Source organism: Phalaenopsis equestris, unplaced genomic scaffold (assembly GCF_001263595.1).
Source record: "Phalaenopsis equestris unplaced genomic scaffold, ASM126359v1 Scaffold000977, whole genome shotgun sequence".
NCBI lineage: Eukaryota > Viridiplantae > Streptophyta > Magnoliopsida > Asparagales > Orchidaceae > Phalaenopsis > Phalaenopsis equestris.
Genome location: NW_018165416.1, coordinates 20,344 through 43,372, shown reverse-complemented (window position 1 = coordinate 43,372; position 23,029 = coordinate 20,344). Strand labels below are relative to the sequence as shown.

General features: G+C 33.6%; 2 protein-coding genes across 2 annotated transcripts in view; one reads left to right on the top strand and one right to left on the bottom strand.

Moving 5' to 3' along the window:
- Nucleotides 1-8,053, top strand: part of LOC110032589 (peptide deformylase 1A, chloroplastic) — a 31,952-nt gene extending 23,899 nt beyond the window's left edge. The window contains exon 5 of the mRNA XM_020736261.1: nucleotides 7,890-8,053. Within this exon, the coding sequence (XP_020591920.1) occupies nucleotides 7,890-7,906 (17 nt within the window). The 3' untranslated portion in view covers nucleotides 7,907-8,053. The remainder of the gene's footprint in view (nucleotides 1-7,889) is intronic.
- Nucleotides 637-15,463, bottom strand: LOC110032590 (transcription factor HY5-like). Its single transcript, XM_020736262.1, is given in 5 exon segments — nucleotides 637-891; nucleotides 14,715-14,871; nucleotides 14,960-15,060; nucleotides 15,062-15,135; nucleotides 15,273-15,463. Coding segments are annotated over 5 exon segments (468 nt in total). The 5' UTR covers nucleotides 15,340-15,463; the 3' UTR covers nucleotides 637-822.
- Between the last annotated feature and the right edge of the window lie 7,566 nt (nucleotides 15,464-23,029).

Below are 23,029 nucleotides of genomic sequence, written 5' to 3'. Positions count from 1 at the left end.
CTAGGCTTTAATCGAGAAAAAAGGAATTAATTACAAAGAAATATTCAGTATGGTAGCCAAGCTACCTACCATACGAATTCTCTTAACCTTTCCCTTCAATCACAAGTGGCCAGTGCTTCAATTGGATGCATCCAATCTGTTTCTTTATGGTGGTGTTAATGACACTATACATTACTCAACCAAAGGATGCTCAAAACTCAAATTATTTATGCCCCTTTAAAAAGCCATTTATGGATTAAAACATGCACCGAGACGAGACAATAGTATTCAACATTCTTAACCCATCCAACAAGTAACGGATTTCAACTAATAAATCTGCATATATCTTAGTCTATATGGATGATACACTTTTCACAGGGATTTTGAGTTTAGTTTCTTTTGAATTTCTTTCTTGCTATATTCTTCATTTCACTAAGCCCTTCAATTATCTGCCCCATCCGAACACAAGTCCTTCAAGCAAATAACACTCAGCTACAGTTTATTATCCTCGACGCTTTGCATTTTTTTTTTTAAAATGCATGCTAACTCGCCAAATGCACAGTATGATTCATCAAATTAAAGCTAACCGTTATAAAAGAGTTAATCAATGTACAAATTACTTAAATTTTAGTTAAATGAACTTGATAACCATTTTTAATATCTACTTCTAACATTTCCCCATATAGACGTGCAAAAGCATAATATTCTTGTAAGCATCTTTATTGCTTCTAATTACATCCACAAAAGAAGGTGAAGTTTGTGATCTAAGCGAAACACGAGAGCAATTTAAAAAAAAAAAAATTAAATTAAATGTTGGCTTCTGCCCACAAACTTTCCCATCGATCATGAAAGGCTTTCTCCAATCGAAGAACTGGTGGACCCCTTTCTATTCACGGTTGTGTTTTTCAAAATCTGAAAAAAACAACTAAAAAAAATGAGGAAAAAAAACAAATTTTTAAAAATAAAAATATAAAAAAAAAAACACAATCAAAGAATTCAAATTGCTCTATTTATTTATTTTTTGGTTGTGAAATTAAGCTTTAGTGCAACTATGTTAGAAATTAGTGATTAAAATGTGTGGAACTTGAATTTCCTAATTGGAGAAAACTCTCTACCAACTCCTTCAAAAGAGACTTTCAGAAAAGCTAAATATTACATTGTAATAATTATACAATGTTTGATGCTATATGTACTCTCAACCACTCATTTAAATAAGTATGTGATAAAGAGAGCTGTTTATGGATATGAGCATAAATGAAGTGTCTTTCAACAAATAAATTGCTTAATTATGATATAACTTGGCTATGCTCCAGTTATGTTGGTAAATTACTTTAAAGAACTTTTAAATAAACTCAGATTACTGAGGCAAAACCATCAAATTATGAGATTGTTGATTAGATGAAGAAGAGCATGAATCTGAAGGTTCTTTCATAGATTCAGATAAATAAGATATGAATGGATAAAGAATTGCAGAAAGGGAATATGAATATAATGATAATGATGAGTGAATGTTTGATTTGCATCTATTTTTAATTTTTTTGTATTTTGAATTATGACTTGATTTACTTTTATCTTTAATTCATTCCTTTCACTTGCACTGTTTATGAAGTTCAATAATTGAATAATTTATTAATCTACTATCAATATCATGTGATACTTTTTTTTTCTTTTAAATTAAAGTTTATATATATCTTGTTAAGTTTGTAAAGATGAGAATTGAGAATTCTCGTTCGATTGTTCACACTAATCCTTCTTAAAAGTATGCATAAAATATCTCTTAAATTTAATTTTTTAAAATACTTTTGGCATTATTTTTTTTCAAATATTTGACTTATAAACCAACCTTAAGTTCTCATAAAATTAAGTAATTCTAAATGTTTTATTTTTTCAAAATAATATTTCATGACCAAACATACTAACTCAAGCCTAAAATATATAGTTCTCTAGATTTAGATGAATACTGAAAGGAATTACTTGCTCAGAAAGGCAAATATACTGCATAAAATGCAGTTTGAGGTTAAAAGGTTCATTAAGGAGTCAAAAATTCTCAATGCTACAATACAACACATAAAAGTTGTATCAGCAAAAAATATAAGGGCATACACATTGCCACTTCCAATGCTAAGGCCTTGTTAAAGATTTCCATAGTCTTTTTGAAGGGTTATCTAAAGCCAAAAGAGTTTTTCATCATCTATTTTTTATTAAAATTAATGAATTTATCAAGATGAACAGCTTAATTCATTTCAAGAAAGCATCAAAAGAGAACAAGATATAAAACTATTATTAAAAATATTTAGAAGCAAATAAGAATATCTATATAAATCATCTCTTATGGATGACAATTGAAGAGAAGCACACAATTCCGCTCACAAACAAATGATTATACGTATGTACTAAATAAAAGGATGATGGAGATGTCCTGAGTATATAATATCAAATACGTGAAGATTAAAGTTGATAAAAAACAATATTTAATTTGCTTACAACAAAAGAATTCAAAGATTAGCATAAAGAAATCACCTTTTGAGGGTTGCTTGGAATCTTGCGTTGAAGTCATATTGGTGGGAACGGATAAATAAGTTAAACTTGACTCAATAATTAGTTTTGATCCACTCAAACTTTCATGAAGAACACCTAACCTTCAATACTACTTAAACAAGTTTAAATCAACTATAAAGGACCTAATTGTATTAATAATTATGCCTGATTAGATTTATTTGCCTAATTTTAGGTCAAACATCGACCACCCATTATAAGTGAACCAACCAACCTCGCTAAGGAGTTCATTAGATCAAAATTACAATGGTTGATTTTAGAGAATAATTTAAAAAAATGTTCACGGCCTTTAATCACAATGTGCAAAAATAGTGATAATTCTAAACATTTTTATATGAATAAACTCACTCAAAGAAGAGCATTTAATCTCAATATTGATCACAATCATAACGAAGGAGATGAGTTGGTGGTTCTTATTATTACTCTCTACAATGGAAGTCTCATTACTTAACATGCAACTTCTATAGGTTGTTTGGATAAGGCTGATGTACCATACATCGAGCAGTTCGACCAATTGTTTGACCAATTTTTGGTTGTTTGAACTCTAATTTGCGTAATCTAGGTGTCTTTGAACTCATTGTAATATATTTGACCTCATACTTGAGTTCTAATGCAAATTTAAGCTTGCTTCGACTTAATTTGGCTAATACAAATAAATTTTATTACATTTGTGTGGAATTATATAAGCAATTGTATAATCCCAATGCCTCAAAAAACTAATAAGAGGCTACTCATATAATTCAACTTATAAGTATATTACGTTGTGTGTGTCATCCTTACATCCTAGCATGGTTGCATCATAATAAAAAATCAATCTCAAACATGTCTTCTTCTTAAATAGAATAGTGCTTTCAAAGTTTTAGCCAAAAACATTACTCGCTTGCGTGAGTGTCATGAGCAATTATAAAAAAGTGTGAAAGGCATGCAATGAAGGAACTTAAGGTATGAAAATGGAGTAAATCTTATGGGCAAAAGTTCTGACACGGGTTTTGAATTTGAAGGTTTTATGAAAGTTTTACTATGGCACAAGATTATAATCTAGTTCCATTGTGTGGGGGTTTGTAGTGTAGGCCTTTCTATGAAGCAAGGCGTCGATGCAAGTCTTGCTATAGCGCATATGACTAGGTTGATATCGCGTATGACTATATGTCTTATAGCAACAATGGTTGCAACATACGTCCGTGAGGATTGCAGGTAGGTATTGTTGCATCCTAGAGCTAGGAAATAGGCTTTGATGCATCAAAAACCCTGCTACAATGTGGGCATATCAAAGACTATGCGTTAGGGTCATAACATAGGTCTTACCGTGAAAGGCTGCACTTAAAATTTTTTTAGAAGAACCAGATTGCTTATATGAACTGAATAAGGGACAATTTATAATTTTTATAAAGAGCATTCAAATCTTTATTCAAAATAATCTTTATAATTATCAATAATAGATAGTAGAGATTTCACTCTTTCATTATTAAATTGATATCATATGATATTGACTTGGGCTATAGCAAGGATGGAACTTGAATACAGGCCAAACTAAGAAGTTAAAGGTGTGTTCCATATAAAAATAGCATTTCATAGATCATGATCTCATAAGGGAATTAATGGCATATTCAACATTTTAATGTTTGGATTTATGGGAATAGTTATAAGAAAAATTTGATGTTTCTTAATTGAGGTCACTATAAAAGGGTGACAATATCCCACCATTTTTACATAGAATAAATCCTATAATTGGAAGAGTAATTTACATAGAGACATCCACTCCTATAACATTTTGGATAGGCTTGAGAAGGCCAAATATCTCATAATTGAATACACAATTACAAGCACACATTGGGAGTTCATAATCCTCCAGAGCAATGCTTGTTCAAGAAATTCAATACAACAACAACAACAACAACAACAAAGCCTTAATCCCCACTAAGTGAGGTCGGCTACATGAATCATTTTTCTCCATTGCGTCCTATTTAGTGTCATACCTTCATTTAGTTCTAATAAATTAAGATTATTTTTTATACAATAAACCCATGTCTTCCTAGGTCTTACACTGCCATTGCCGGTCCTAAGCCTGGATGTGAAAAGTAGAGGGTTGCGTTATGTAGTCGACAGTCAGCGTAAAATTTGTCAAAAAAATCATGACATGAACCCTTTTGATCATTGTGAAATTCAATGATCCTTTAAATTTTACTTTATGAAAAATGATGTATGCCTGGCCTAGAAAAGCTAGTCTGCAATAACCATGTGGGTTTAGCCTAATTGGGGATATTTGAGGTTCAATTTACACATTCCATACAAACTCATTGTAGCATATTAGACTTTACATATGAGCCGACATTCCAATCTAAAATTGTTTAGTAGTTAATTTGAGTAAATTTACGTACCAATTTGATTCTTTTGAATTCTTTTAAGATGCATGTCACAACAAATTTAATATTCATTCATCATGTTGGCATACTTGTATTATAATAAAACAATCTCTATTCTATACATGCACTTCCCCTTAAATAGAGTACTGTTCTTAACTCCCTAATGAGTAGCAATCATATTAGAACTTGTAAAGGCGTGACAAATGATTGTATAGAAAAAGAAAGGTGTACGATGGAAGAAACAATGATTGATATAAGTATTTTTATAGCTTTTGTAATTACATATAATATAGAAGCTCCAACAATAATCCGCCGTATAATTTTGTTTAATGTGAAAACCATGATCTCAAGTGCTCTTCTACATTACAAAGCTAATGAACGTCATTTAGCACATAAGAATTTCAAGACCCAACCAACCCCATACTTGCATCTACTACATGGGCTATTGGTGACAACTTTTAATTAGAATTTAATCAAGGTTCGAATTAAATCTTAACAAACAATTTATTTTTACCATGTTAATAAACCCCATTCATCACCTCATATCACCTCATTACTTCATAATTCAAGAATTGCTTTATTTTCATTCCAACTACACAGGAGTTCTTTGCAAACCCTCCTCTCATGATCTTCTTTCATGCAGGTGGGCCATCCATAACAAGTGAGCTCATAGCAAACATTCCTTTTCATGACCCTTTCCTCTCCATCATGAGTGGGATGTCACGGACAAATAGTCCCACATCGGCTAAGTGTAGGGCCGGAAAACAGTATTTAAGTTCTGGGTTGCCTACCTCTCTTAAGGGCTCTTTTGGGAGGTGACAAGTGGTATCAGAGCAGATTATTGTCTTCCAGGTGTGTGGACTCTCCATGGTCCAGTGGGACCCTCGGTGGAGTCGATCCGTGACGAGGGCGTGACGTGATTGGGTGGAGGAGAATGTCACGGACAAATAGTCCCACATTGACTAGGTGTAGGGCCAAAAAACAGTATTTAATTTCTGGGCTGCCCACCTCTCTTAAGGGCTCTTTTGGGAGGTGACAGAGAGCTCCAAAAAGCCTAAATATTTTTTCATTGCCTCTAATGAGATCCTGACTTCCGCAATGAGCTCCACTTGTGGATAGAGTCAAATAAAAAGGAGAGGAAAACATATGTTGAGGGGGGGGGGGGGGAAGGGGTAAAAAAAAAAAATAAAAAATAAAAAGTAAGACTTACGAATCAATAAATGATTATAACAATTATATAAAATTATTAAATATTAAAAATGATCAACTATTTATGAATTAAATGAAATAATTATACATTGATAATGTCACTATAATTTTATGAATTAAATTTTTTGGTAGGTTAATTAATATAAGTGAATCTATGAGTATTTCATGCTATGATATATAATTAGGACAATAACAAATTAATTTAGAAAATTATTTTATTGATCATTATTAAAAATAAAATATATTAATGAATTATTAATTACTTATATGAATTAATTACTACTAAAATATTTATGAAGAATATCTATAAATTAATTTAGTCGATTCTTTACTGTTTTTTGGTTATTAAACTTAAAATAATTAAAATAGTATTTCAATATCAATATAATTTATTAATAAATAACAATTATTAATTTGATGGTAATGAATCACATATATTTACATATATCTATACATGTATACGAATATCTGCATGTATACATATCTATATATGCCTATGTATATATATATATATATATATATATTATTATTATTATAAAAGGAATGACTGAAGGCTATTATACGAGACCTAACCATCCCTCATGCGCCTAAGAATTTGAGTACCACACCTTACACTCGGGGGGAATCGAACCCCAGACCAAAGGAGACTTACAACGACAAACAGATGTCCAACCAACTGATCTGAATACGCTACGCTATGCCTATCTATCTATCTATCCATCCATCCATCCATCTATCGGCTCATTGGTGCGGCCTTTGGCGTAAGTCCCTCGGGTCAGAAGTTCGAATCCCGTGGTGCTGGATCTTCGGATCAATTAAAGCACACATGAGTTTCATCCCAAATGGGGGAAGCGTTATTTGATGCCCACCGAACCAAATAACAATTCCCTTTTAAAAATAATATATATATATATATATATATTTAACAAAAATTCGACACAATTTTTATGAACTCATATATTTAACACTTTATTTTTTTATTTACATGCATGACACTCAAATCTTTAACATCACATAAAAAATAGTACTATGGCCTACATTTTAAAAGAGAAATGGGCCTTTTTTGGGCCTGGTTTATGACACAAAAGTCTTAAAAATATAAGAATGAAAGTTCAAGTGTTAAATATATACATACATAAAAAATGTGGTATGTATGTAAATTTCCCTAAATATTAACCCATATCAAGCATGTAGCTTCTTGTTAAATTCTTGGTTAAATATCGAGTTAAATTCTAAATTCTTAAAACAATAGCCAATCAATTTGTTAGGGTAATTCATACTCAGAATTTATTAAATGTACATGTAAGAGTTTTACTAAATGTTAGATACTACGATATCTGTGACAAGATGGAAAGATCTTACCAAAAAGTAAATAAATATGGATCAAAAAGTGAGAATGAAAGAGGGAGGCTAGACTCTAGGAGTTGCTTACCAAAATTGACCATTTGAAGAAGGCTACATCAACTTTAGAAGTAATCATTGAGATCAAGACAACAAAAGCGGCCAAGCAAATGAGAGCTTGATAACTGTTGAGTAGAAAGTTGCTAAGATCCAAGTTTTTAGGCTCATGGATGGTGACACCTTAACTAGGTGAAAAAAAATTGGAAATGGCATGCCACAAGTCATCCTATCGAATCACAAAAGTTGTATTTTTTGAGGCTGTTTTCAGAGTCTTCTAGGATGAGCCAATTGGTAGTAGGTGTAGAGTTTGTTCTTTATTAGATCATCTAATGAGAAGATTTCTTTTGCAAGAGTTAAGTTTCTATTGCATGTTGAAAACAGCTTTCTTGTCCCTATGATGAGTTCAAGAGTAATGCTGCTTGTCCGAGTTGTCCTCTGGAAAATAAGCTTGAGCTTGGATTTTGTGTTCATCTCCTCTTTTTTGTTTGATTTTAAATTTTCTTATGTACCTCATCAGAAGATAGGTATTGTTAAGAGATAATGTATGTTCAAGGACAATGCCTTTATAATTTCTTTTCACTTAACTTAACGTAATTGAATTCCTATCTTAAGTACATAATTTTAATTTTGGATTTGTCTGTGTTCATGAGAACAGAAACCTTACTTCTCATTGTTATTTGTTTTTTGTATCTGACCTTGCAAATGTGATGTCAAATTTTCTTGAATGATTACAGTTAAAATGAAATTGGCTACCTTGAAGTTACTTGTATGTCATGGAGACGACTTCCATCATTAAAATCATAAGTTTGACTGAGTTAAATATGGTCCTAATGAACGCCATCTAGACTTCATGGGTTGATACATATTGGAGAAAACTCATTTTCAGAGATTTAGTTATCGTTTTACTAAATTTCATAAACATTGTCAATCAATCACGAAGCATGGCATCCTTGAATTAAAAAACTCAGAATTTGGCATTGTTAACAACTCTTAAGTATATCGAATTGATGTGCTTTTTGAAATGAGATCCATGTATAGGTCAAATTTTTTGAAACTAGTTTCTGAAGTAGGGTGTTATTGAATTCTTTTGGGCGAGTTCCCTAAGAGTTGGGAATTATCGAATTCTTCAAGACAAGTTCCGTGGGTATGACAAATAATCAAATTCTTTGAGATGAGTTCCCCAAACATAGAGAGGCATCAAAGGTTTTTTCCACAAACATTTGCATCATAATTCTTAGTGACTTGCATCTTGACTTTTCCTTCATGTAGAGATCTTGAATTCTAAGGACCTTAAAAAAATTGAGACAAGTCCACAACCTTTTTACAAATAAGAGTAGACTCTTTATTATACAGATGTGTTAGTCCAATAGGACACATCAAAACCATGAGAAAAAAAGAAAGGAAGTTTGTTCTGTATAAAAAAGGGTAGATTAAAATTTGTTGTTAACACTATTTTATCAAACTTGTTGCCATCAAATGCTTGAATTTAGCTTAGCCTAAGTTTCATACACACAAATAAGAGTAGACTCTTTAATTATATAGATGAGTTAGTCCAATAAGACCGCTTCAAAACCATGAGAAAAAAGAAAAAATGTTTGTTATGCATAAAAAAGACTAGATTAAAATGTGTTGTTTGCGCTATTTTATCAAACTTGTTGCCATCAAATGCTTGAATTTGTTTAGCCAAAGTTTCAAACACATTCGACCAAGAACCACGTCTTATATCAAGCCTCTACTCTGCTTATAGTTCGTGTGTCAAGTAAATATTCCCATCAAATGACGTGGTAATTGGCTATCAAGCCTACATAGCCACAATAAGAAACAAGATATTATAGGCCATAACCAAGAGACCATGTCTTATATCAAGCCTCTACTTTGCTTATAGTTCGTGTGTCAGATGCGCTTGAAAAAGTAAATATTCCCATCAAATGACATGGTAATTGGCTATCAAGCCTACATAGCCACAATAAGAAACAAGATATTATAGGCCATAACTAATAGTTTGATTGACCCTATATAAGAAATCACATACTAGGGTTAGTCAGACTTTTCTTGCTTGTGATTAACTTGATATCACAAACTTATAATGAAATTTCATGCAATTCAAAATTCATCCACTTCACCTTAACTTAGACCACGGTCACTTAATCGTAAACTAGATTCAGGAAATCTAAGATTGGAAAAGATTTTCCCAAGAACAATTAAAAGTCCTAGAGGTCAAGTTAATTTATGTCATTCATTGAGGTTGCTATCCTCGTTAACATAGTCACATTGTAATCAAATGCCTAAGTTAAGGTAGCCAAGACTAAACCCAACTTTTGACTATTCACTTAATAGCCTTATATATAAATGAGACTGCCTTAGAGAAATCAAAATGACCTTATAACCAATATAACCAACACACCTAATTCAAATACTAATATGGTTAACGCAAACTGAGGCTAAACCTTATCGTAGATCAATTAATAAAGCTTGACCCTAGAAGTTCATCCAATGTTTTTCGACTAAAAATAATATGTTTCACAGAGCTATTAGGATAGTATGAATTCAACCTAGATCCTAGCTTTAGACCAATTGCCAACCTGAGTATAACCTAATTTGAACCTTAAATCATTTTACATTGAGATAATCAATCAATTGGGAGACATTCGCTCACTTCTAAATCCGACAATTCAATCATTCTCAAATTAATCAATATTAATTTTCACTAATTATATGAATTTTAATAAAACTGCTTAATATTTGTAAAAAATTATTTAATTAGACCAAAGATAAAATAAAATATGTTTAATTATTGAAAATTATTAAAAATAATAAAACCTTAATTTAGGTTATTTCATCTAAAAATAAACTAGTGAAAAATGTTAAATAAAAAAAAAATCATCATATCAAATTAACCTAGAAAAGACAATTTCAAATGAATAATCGAACCCATAGGATTCAATAATAACAATTAAGTTCAGCTATTCCAATAGATAAAATGCGCTCTTTTAATTATTTAAATAATTAAAGAATATAAAATTAAGAAATATGTTTGAAAATTATTTAAAACACAAACTTCAAATTTATTACTTTAACATAATAAAAATCATTAAATTTGTATAAATTTGAATTTCATAAAATTATAAAATCATTTACTTTAGATAAATGGAATATATTTTTTAAAATTTTAAATTACTTATAAACGAATACACACACAGGCAAGAGTTTTTTTTTTGGTCAATCAAATGGTCAACTTTATAAGTTGAACTAAATTTGTTCATGTTGCACCAAGGTTAACATAATTATCCTATGTTCATAACATTCACATAAGCTTCTCATAAGATTGGAAATCAAATTAGGATCATGCATTTGACATAGAATCCACAGATATATCTACTCATCTACATAGGTTAGTTAAGACTTAGCTTATATGTGTCGAGAATTATAGTATACATCTAAGCACAATGCATTGATCAAATTATTAGTTTTACTCGTAAATTAGTATATTTATTTGTATTGTATTGCATTCACCATATCTAAGGTAATCATTTTACTGGATTGGGGATATCAAGCTTCTATGACAAGCATTCTTACTCCTTAAAATCAGACTAAATGATCATTATGATTTTCTTTACATTTCATAATTTGGCAAGCAATTCCTTATTATTCATCCATACATAGCATTTGAGAAATGTAAGCCACACCCACATTTTTTAAAAAAACATTATATCTAAACTAAGCATTTTATATATCCATATTTATCTAGTTGAACCATGTTCATTAGGAATAGTACTACCCTAAGCAAATCATATTTTCTAAAGAAAAAATCACATATAATGTTTAAGCATGCCAAGCTTGATTAAATAAAATTACTCTCTATGTTAGAGTGTAAAATTTTGACCTTAATGCTTTCATGCTAAAAAATACCCACATTCATCTTTGTACAAGAGGGGCCATATCTATTTGAATTAACAATATATTCCCTTCGTAGGTCAAAATCCACCAAAGACCCATTATGAGCAAATCATGCTTGCCCAGGCAATCTTATACTCATTTATACTCTCACTATTTAAACATTTAGACCTTTGCCAAACACTAAAGAAGCTAATAAACTATTTCTGTATGCTCAAATGTAGCTGAATGATTGATTATTTCTATCATCTGTCATTCTATCATTATATCGAGATGCCTTTGCATTCATTAAATATCAGCCAAACATTCAGCTAGTTAAGTGGATCAAGCTCGAATTGAAGATTAACTTATGGTCAATTACCATCGACCATAATTCATAGCGATGATTATTGATATTGCCATAACTAGTGCTTATATAAATGTTTCCAAAATTCAAATAGCCTAAGCATTTCATCTTGATTTAATTTGAAATATTGAAAAAATTAAGCTATATGTTTAGTCAATTTATTTTCCTTAATATAAAAAATTATTTATAAAAATATGTAGATTTATTTATGTGATCTTTTAGAACCCATTTCAAAGAATTATAGTATATTTTTTTCAAAAAAATTATTTCTCATTAAGTTATGATAATACTTAATAAATTAAGGTGGAATGACCTTAGTTTATTAAGATTCTTGAGATAAGATTAGCCATAACAATCTTGCACAATCATATGTGATAGCACCACATAAGCCTATGATTGCATAAGCCAATGCAAGAATTTAGAGCTGTGATAAGTACAACCTCAAATAATTTTTAGTCTAGGGTAGGGTGTTATTTATTTATTTATTTTTTCTAATCTTCTCATGATGTTCTCTATTTGGTTGACATTTCATTGAATCATGCACATTAGAATTAAAATCCTTTTTTTTGTATGTGTTATTAATGCAATGCTCTTCAAGGCATTGCAAGCTATTTAGTGCATAAATTAGGTTAGGAAAATAGTATTTAGAGAAAAAATGTGTCTGCTCGTAATGCCACTTTTATACTTTTTCTTTAATTTATATGCTTTTTAGATAAGGAAAGCGATGTGAATAAATTAAGTTGTAATTATCAACTTAACGCATACCTTCAAAATCATGAATAAAAAAGTTAAAAGACATATGGTAGAAATGTCTATGATTTGAACTTCCAATTTTATATCCATCTTCTTTATTCAAACTAAGAACAAACCAACTTCTTATTATCTATCTTTTATGAGGTGTATTTGCAAAACCCACCAACATCCAAACTTTCCATTACTTGCAACTTGTAAAATATTTATCTAAATATTTGCTTAAAATTGAGTGATTTATTTTCATTAATGATATGGGTGTTCCTTGATATGATTCTATTTATCTAAATATTTGCTTAAAATTGAGTGATTTATTTTCATTAATGATATGGGTGTTCCTTGATTTTATTTTAAAATTTTCCCTTGATATTAGAATTAAAATTAATCAAAGTTAAAACAAAAGCAAAATTTCTTAATTGAAAGTTTATCTAAATAATAAAAAAATTAGCTACAGGAGTATGCTCCTCTAAGAATCCTCAACCAAAAAACAAAAAATAAAGAATCATGTTCGCATCATAAAATTCAGGCAAAGGAAATCTTTTTGAAATACATTTTTTTTTTGATATGCATTAATTTCTTTAACTTTTATCATGACACTTATAAAATAGCTTTCAAAATCTAAAAAAAAAAAAAAAAACTTCCGCTGGGATACTTCACTTTTTACTTCACTTTTTCAATGAAGCAAATATGTCGTAAAGGTCGCTAATATATAAAGTTCAAGTTTAATTTTTCATCGACATAAAATTTAATGTTCTAATATTTAAAGGTTGTTTATGATAGACTAATAAGCACCCTCGACGTTCTTCACAAATGGTATGAGTTGGTTGTAACAATAAAGATTGCCTTATCATGATCAATAAATTGCATCCCAATTCGATGATTGCATGAAAAAAAAAAATCAAGAAAGCTTGTTACTAGGAAGTTAATCGTAGATTCAGCTAAAGAGTCAATCCATAAAACAACAACAATAACAACAACAACAAAGCCTTAATCCCACTACGTGGGGTCGGCTACATGAATCCAAAATAGTGAAGTTCATGAACATTCTTCACTTCATACTAGCCTATTAAACCAAAAGAAAGTTTAAATTATAGTCCAAGTCTTAGACTTTTCAAATGAAGGAGACCTCCAACACTTTTTGAAGCTCTCAGTAAGTGGGCTCTACCGAAGTCATAATAACATAGTGAATTCTCTATTTACTTAGCATGAACATGTTTTAATTTTCTGGTGTAATTTCTAGCGACGTTTTTCATATACCCATACTCGTTAATGATTCCCTATATATATGTAAAACTAAAAATCAATATAATAATCTACATTGTATAATTACACAAAGAATGTATAGGTTAAAACTACAACTAGCTATACATCTAAGGATTTCATCATTAAGTTAGCTTCTAATCATGGCTTGGGAACTACCATCAAGTTTTGAATTGAGGATAAGAATCCTTGTCGAGCATTTCTGAAGCGATTACCTCATTAGTTGGTAAGCATTATGGGCAACTCGATGGTTCTTTCGGGCAAAAGACCTTGCTTTATATCGTGGCTCGACTTAAAGTTGACAATTGAACCACATTTTATAATTGTAATTTTATGCTCCTAGTTGTAGGCAGTTCTAAGTGGTTCCCAAACAATGACTTCTAATTGGATTTTGATTATTGAGCCACATTTTATAATTGTAATTTTAAGCGACTCGGGGCTTTGATAGCTTTACAATTTATAAGCTCCTAGTTGTAGGCAGTTCTAAATGGTTCCCAAACAATGACTTCTAATTGGATTTTGATTCTAACAAACACTTGATAAATTCAAACTAAGGATGTATACTAAATCATACTTGCAGCCAAACGAAAAGTTTTTCCATAAAGAGCCAGTACACAGAGCTGCATACGGTCTCCAATTAGAATAAGCTTCCAAGCGAAAATGTGCATGTCAGTGGGTCCTATTTAAAAAAAAATTATAAATTTATTAAATTAAATCTTGATTATGTGGCTTAATCTAATTGGAGCCCTTAATTACCATACAGAGCTGCATACGGTCTCCAATTAGAATAAGCCCCCAAGAGAAAATGTGTATGTCTATTTTAAAAAATTATAAATTTATTAAATTAAATCTTGCTTATGTGGCTTAATCTAATTGGAGCCCTTAATTACCACAAAACTAACCACATTTGAAAAGAAATATAGCACACAGCAGTCATTTAATAATACTGTCCATACCTGTCTAAGCATCTGGTTCTCATTTTGAACCGTGGATAGCCTCTCCTCCAACTCCATGTTCTTCCTCTCCAATTCCTTCACCTTCTCTTCCAAATCGCTTAAATACGCCTTCTTCCTCTCCCTCGCCTGCTGCGCCGATACCCTATTTCTCAGCAACCTTTCCCCCTCCATCCCCAAATAAAAAGGTAAAACATCACAAACATGAAAATAAATGACCACAACCACAAGCAAGCAGGCGGGCTCACCTCTTCAACCTCCTGTGCTCCTTTTCCGCCGGACTCCTTCCCCTCTTCCTCTGACTAGCCACCGACGGACCGGCGGGGGGGGCGCCTCCGCAGGCGCGCGCGGCGGCCAGACAGTCCCGTCTGCTCGCCGGCCACAAAGTCCGGCACTCTCCTGATTTCCTCGTCGCTCTCCATCCCTGCCATCTCCAAGCATAGCAATATTAGATTCAGTACAGGAAACGGAGGATGGAGTAAATTTGCAAAACAAAATTTCAATTTGGCACCATTTCTGGTAATAAAAATCTCTGAAAAGTAAAAAAAAATCCTTGCTTGCCTTCTTTGATTTCCACGCGCAAGCCAGAGCTGGATGATCTGGAGCTCGTTTCTTGCTCCTGCTGCATCCTCGAAGTGAAGAAGACGAAGTAAAGCGGAAGCTTTTCTCGTACTTCGTTGTATATTTTGCTCAATTTGCCTTTCCTCTTTGGGAAACAGTTTGCGGGGAAGCAAGTTCAGTCTTATGAAGGCGAGGTTTTGGGGGGGGCTTAGAGAGTGAATATTGACCGTTGGAGTGGAAAAAAATGGATGGTGGATACAGCGTTATCGTGGCAGAAGGAGGTGCCATACGTGAGAAGGGAGATCCAATGGACAGGAGATGGGAAGCGTGGATGTTTTAGGCACCGTTAGATCCGCATCCCGTTGTTTCGCTGATGGGTGGATTGTCGTTTTCGGATGTAGCGGGAAAGATCCGAGATGTCTAACTTAATTCTGTTGTACTCTGGATCAACCTCGGACAAATGGAAAGCGCCTTATGTACGGATTACTATTTGCTAATTAAAAAAATGTAAATTGGAAAAAAATTATATAAACTATATATATATATATATATATAAATTTATTAAATTTATTTTGAGAACAATGTAATTGAGTTTTAAGATGTGTTTGAATTAATGGATGGGTGGTGAATAGAAAGATGTATTGATTAATTGATTAATTTATTATTTAGTTAGCATTTTTTATGAGAAAAAATAGTTTGGAAAAATGGGAATGATTCTAAAAGAAGAAGGGAAAATAAATAGCTTTGAAAGTGTGTGATTATGATGAAGATGATGAGTCTCGAAATACAGATGAGATTAAAGAACAAAAAAATCTAATTTTTTAGTTCATTAATGGGTGAAATCATGATTGAAGAAATTATTGAGAAAAATGTAATGATTTTACTAAAAGATAACGATTATTATTATTATTATTATTATTATTATTACGAAAAGACAACTTAGTAGTATTTAAAAATGGTCTCCTGACAAAGGTTTGTGGAGAGTCACATCATGAAAAGACAGCTCAGTAGTTAAAGCAGCATGTTAGTAAAGCAGATTTAAAAGCCTACTGTACTAGAAGTTACGAGACAGAAATGAGAAGCCCGATTATACATGACAAAAGATGTTCAACTATCATCTTCAATGCTTTGAGAACCCGAACCAAGCATGTGAAAGAGTGGATTCAACTCACCAACAAAACCCACGAATTGAAACATCACCCTAGACACGGGTCTCCTCGGAAGCAATAATTAGACAGAGCAAGCTGAACATGGTGAAGATGACCTTAGTTGACCAATCATCAATCTAATGACTCCCTTTTAGGGCGAGCAATCTAAAGACTCCCTTCCAGGACGAACAATCTAAAAACTCCCCTTCGAGATAAACAGTCTAAAAACTCTTCCTGTAATACAAACGACCATAAGATCACTTTTTATAAGGAAAACAAACCTCAACAAAAAGAAAACACAATGCACAAATGAATTGCAGGCATAAAACAAAGTCAACCAAAGTTTTCTTTTGATTTTTGTTACAAAGATTCCCACTTCACAAAAAATTCAAAAAGAGAGAGAAAGAGGCTATAAGTTTGAGAAGTTGAAAAAGATAGCTTCCCGACCTCCGACAAGTTTTTTATCAGATGGGGAAGGGGTGGTTAGCAGCTTGGTGAACTCATTAAATCCGCATACTTCTAATCAATCATCCTCGTTCGGACAAAAAAATTGATAGAAAACTCTGAATCGAGCCAAAACCGACCTCCCGCTCCTCCACGTGTTCTTCAGTTGTAACCAACTAAGCGATATTGGCAGAAAATTCATCGATTTTCTTTTGCAGGACTAAGAGCCATTATGACACCCCTGCTTCTTCCTCAAGACAAGCTTCAGCCTCAACTGCCCGCCACAAAGCCTTCTTTGAACAACCCTTCATCATTCCGACCATCTTCTTCACCTTCTCCATCTTCACCGGGGTGTCGAGATACGAGCTGGATAAATAATGAGATGACATTGCCTCTAGAAACTTTTGGACCAGAGAGTTACTGAGAGCTCTAAAGTGTGATACTCCACTCTCGGGCCGCACCAAAACGAGTCTCGCTGAAGATTAATGAGAGCAAGTCGAGAATCCCTAGTAATAAAAACTTTTAACTTTTCTTCCTACATTGGGACCCACTCTTCACTACTGCCGTGAGGAGGAACAAAGGATGAACCTTCATCGCCCATAAGCTTCTTTCCCTTCCTTCGTCAAGGTCTCTCAGAGGTAGAGGAACTATTATTTAGCTCGATGATCCTTGGGCCTAACTTTCGATACGCCTAGACCTGCACTTTGAATGACCCCTGGCTCCACTTACCACAGGTTTAGGAGATGGCTGATCAGCTCTCCCCAGCTTGGTGAAATCAATAAGGCCTGATGGATCAGACCGAAGATCTCCCTGAACCTCTGGCCATTCGTCATTTGGAGTAAGCTCAGTATCAGGCTACAAACCAGATGGTGTTTTGACCTCGTCGCCTCCTGTATCACCTGTGGGAATGGTAGGCTTTCTTTCAGTCAATGTTAACTCACTAGTCAAAATTGACTATATTACGATGGTTTTTTAGAAATAGAAATGAAAAAGTCTGAACCTGGAATCCTCTTTGACGATGCTTTCTCACTCTATGAGGGTTTCTTCATCTTCGGTTCCCTAGTAGAAGCCTTAGCCATCTTGTCAACCCATCTGCCAACCTCCTTGGTATCTGAGACAGTCCATAACTCCCGAGTCATTCAGTCGTACATACGTGGGTTCAAAACCTTATTCACTATGTGCTGACTAGTATATTGAATGACAAATAGATTTTTTCCTTCAACGGATGACGCCAAGCCTCGCATCTGGGGTGGAATCTTCTCACTTTTATAAGGTCCTCTAGACGACTGAATTGGAAAACCCCAATCTCTCGCCGACACCAAGAGGAAGTTACAGTTCCAATTCTTCACTTTATTTTCCAAGTCAATCAACCTGATCATTCTAGTTGAAGTAAAATTCAAATACTTGTATGGATCAACTCTGAAAGAAAATACATGGTAAAATAGTTCGCTCGACCAAGGGATGACCATTCAGCGACAATAAATGACAGTTATTCATAAATAAAATAGGCATTCACTGCTGCAATGCAGTTTGCCTTAAGCTGGGCCATGATAACTTCATAACTGTTCAAGATGGCTCAAAGCTCGTGGCACAAAGGAAGACGAAGCCCCTGAGTGAATTGATTACAGTATAGTACAAGCCGCCCCTCATAATCACAGTCTTCTGGTCGTTCAAACCTAGAACCTCCAACACTATACCGTCCTCAAAAATAGGTCATTCCTGGAGACTTGAAACCTCATATGAGGACAACACATAACACTATGAAGTGCACACTTTTCTGAACTCTTGGGGCGAATATTTGGAAGCCATAAAGAGAGGCTTGAGGAAGTGATGAGAATAAATGGGCGTCCAAAGGGAATGGTAGAGAAAAGTAAACTTATAGAAGGACCACATCCTAGGGAACATTAATCTCATGCCACGTCACACAAAAGAAGTTGAAAAAATCAATCAGGATATTCACATTAAAAGGCACACAGACTAAGAAGCAAAACATAATTCATTCAGATAAAAAGAACATTACAACCGGCTCATTGGCCACTTGAGGCAAAACTAACCCACGCCTCAACTACTCTTTGTACAGGATCCGACCACCTAGATTAAATCTCTCGAGACTAGCAGCTTCAAGTTGAAACCTAGAAACCAAACATGCCTCTCGAACATCTGATAGGTTTGCATGCAAGAACACGATTTCCATCCAAAGAATCCCGGTTTTGGTCTGGTGATCCTTCGCATCAACCTTAAGCTTAAGAACCTCTGTCAATAGATTCTCAGAAAGAGTATTCAGTCGCACTTTCAGCTCATTTATGCTGACTTCTCGCTGAGCCTCATCGTCTTTTCAAGCTTTAGCTTCGCGAGCAAAGAAGTTCATCGTCTCATCCTTGTGTGAACCATAGAATCAGTCGACTCCCTCTCAGCCGCCGCCGACTGATCCCCTGAAGTTTTTTGAGAAGGCAGCACCTGACCCTCAACAACCTCAGACGAGGAACATATAGGGACCGCATCAGCTGCACAAGAAAGGAAGAGTCAAAAGGTTAAAAAACACCATCTCTATGAATAAATCAACATTGGACTCCTACCAAGGAGTTGATCCATCTCAGACCAGGGGAAAGATGAGGAAATCTCACCAGACATGGGTAGAACAGCCACAACTCCCTCGTTCTCGGGCAACATACCCTTGGGAGCCCGTTGAGCCTCCTACTCCATTCGTCCACTAGAAACAGCTGATCCCCACCAGAAGTAGCAACCTAGCCCTTGGCGGACTTCCGACGTGACAATGGAACGTCATCCGATGAATCACCCCCTTCATCACTGCCACGCCCCACCGATGCTCCCTTTCTGAAAACTAACTTCTTCACTCTCCTCCTCTTAGCAGGTTGGCCCTCTTATGGGTATTTTCCTTGCTCATTGGTCGAACCACCCTCGTGATGATGGTTCTAAATGGACACTTTGAAGGAAGGAGCTTCTCCATTAGTAATCCAAAAATCTTCATCAGATTATCATCTGATGGTTACCCGGGATTATTGCTTTTCTTACTACTCGCCATCGAAATACTTTCTGTAAAGAGTGATCAAAGCTTTGAACCCAAGAGACATGTGGGAACCCAGTTGCAAATATCAACCTATTTATAGGATGGTGGAGAATGAAAATCCAGAAAGTCTAATTATTAAATGAAGATTTCAGAAGTTAAAGTTACATATAATGTGATATTTAACATTATTGTTTTAATCATACCAGTCACTTTAAAAAAATAATAAATTTGGGGAGCTAGAGATGTACGAACAAATTGTGGCAGTATGAATTTTTATGGAAAGTCAATGAACTAGAGCAAACGAAGTAGGAACTCTGATCAAGATGCGAAGAAACAGATCAACAAGCTAAGATGGTACTCGAGATGATCGATTTAGGAGATCGTCATGGATGCTCTGCCAGGTTGCCCACCTAATTAGCGAGCCGAATAACATGAAGACCGATCGAGGGACTTTCAAAGAAAAGGCCAAACAATGGATGTTTGGCCATTTGACAAATTAGGTAGACGAGCTAGAAACTAAAAAGGAGGCCATCAGAATATTTTACCAACTTTCACACCATCTTTGCTTGATTCACCTTGTGATTGCCGAGCGAGCAAGCATAAGCTTGCAAATGATAAACATGTTTTCCTCACATAACAATTCTCTATTAGCCTAATTTCATGTAAAATGTGAATTACCACAATGCCCCTACATTCCTTTACACAGGAAATGAATCAAATGTAATAATGAAATCAAGGTCTCTCCTATACATATAAATAAGAGACCATTTTATAAAATAAGGGGGCTAGATGCTCATTATTTTATCATTCACTCTTTACTCTATCATCTGACATGACATACATCTTAATAATAGAAGATTTGTCTAAAAAGATTTTGTTGAGGACATTGACACCAATTCGTGGTCGCCATACTTTGACAATATTGAATCCAATTTAATTTTCGTGCAACACTTGTATTTTTATTAAAAAGATTTGGTAGATAAATGAAATGAAGAAAGATACATAAAAGCTATATATAAAAGAATGCATTATTTTGCTTCCATTGTGTCCATAGGCTTACCATTTGATCCCCTCTACATATATGTTGAGAAACAAAACTTCTATAAAAAATTAATATTTATTGTACGATTTGACTTCTCATCTAAAATAACTATGGAAGTAGATTCCTAAATTAATTGTCTCGATAAGGCTTCCTAATTGCCAACAAATATGAACTAAAATCATTTAATATTTAATATAAAATTATATTTTCGTTGACTAAATATGAATAAAACCATTCACTTTGCTGATAATCATAATATCTTGAAAGTTCAACCCAACGTATGATGATTATTATTAATAAAACAAGTATTTTTTTTTACGCCTATCTCATGAGAAATATTTGTGTATGTAAGACGTACGCAGAGTTGCGTACATATTAGGTTATTCGGATGGTACATATGCGTTACACTTGGGTTATACTCCTTGTAATTCTTCCTATAACCTTAGTGTAACCTATCTGTACCATCTGAATAACCTAATATGTACGCAACTCTGCGTACGTCTTACGTATGCAAATATTTCTCCTCATGAGGTTCATAAAAAGAAAAGGGAATTTCTATACATTGCACCCTAAATCATCAATATTACATATCTCACATCCAAACTTCAATATTTATATTCTTAGCACCCATAACATTCAATAACAATAAAATTAACACCTTGGTGCTAAATTTCTAATCCAATTAAGTTAATGAAGATCGTTGCTGCTCGAAGTTGTCGGAGTTCAGATAAATCATGGGGAATGAAAAATGGAGGAGAAACGAAATTTAAGATTAGATTTAACGGAGTTCAGATAAATCATGGGGAATGAAAATCAAAATGGAGGAGAAACGAAATTTAAGATTAGATTTAAGAACTTGCATGTGCATGACAGAAGCGGAGAAATGGGATTTAAAGCAAAAGGAAGGAACCAGGGGATTTCAGAACTTGTACAAGGGGACAAATGGGAGTTCCGAAGGTCTTTGTACTCGTTACCGTCCTCGCGATTCCTTCTCAGCCGAGCCAAAAGGAATCGAAGAGAGTTTCAGAGGATTTTGTACGTAATGATCCTATCGCCATAAAGGAGGAGAATAATGAGTGTTTCAAAGGTTTTTATAACCATTTAATCGAATGAGGAGAAAAATGAGAGTTTCTATGGTCGTTATTCGTTGAACTCGTCGCTGAACTCATGGAAGAGAACAATGAGAGTTTCAGAGGACTTTGTATGCTACAATCCGTTGCCGCTCTCATTTCCAACGAGAACATCTAATGCCGTGTTAGTGAGCGCTTGAAATAAAAAAAAAATTAAAATATAGATGTGACAGCAATAGTTTTGGGTATATATGTAAATCATAAAAATAAAAATAAAAAAAATATAATAATGCTGGTATCTTCATTTCGATAGTAAACATCATTCGGCCACAACATTCAAAGCTTCTATATTTTTATATTAATTTACGATTAAAATTGAAAACTTATATATGTAAATGTAAGTGTTATTAGGCCAGGCACTAGATTTTTGGACCTAGTATTTGGGCATGTCTAAGATGGGCCCAAAAGCTATGGATCTGCCGACTCAAAAGTCTCAGATCGTTTGGTCGGTCCGGTTATGATAATCCAGCACGCATGGGCTTCGTGCGAGGCATTGGATCATGAGCTCGAGCTGATCCACTAGTTTAGTTTAATCATTTAAAAATTAAGTTATTTTATTTCAATTTATAGGTGTCTGTTCAAAATTAGAATATTCTGATTGAATCACAGTGTTGAGGTTGTCCCAAAATTTGAACATAAAGTCATGTCTTTAATAATTATAATTATTTAATTTTATAGTTCAATTCTCTTCCATATTTAATGTTAAATCTTCAAAATTAATACATAATGATAATTAAATCTATCACTTGACCTTTTATTATATCCTTATAATTCATTTTTCTAGTCTTTTATAATCATATTATTAAAAAAGTTCTCAATTATTGCTTTTCCTTTTCTTGATATTCTCATTAGGGCTGTCAAAACGGCTCGTTGTTCGCGAACAGCTCGTGTTCGGCTCGTTAATTTTGTTCGATAATTTAACGAGCCGAACACGAACTAAGATGTGTTCGTTCGTGTTCGGCTCG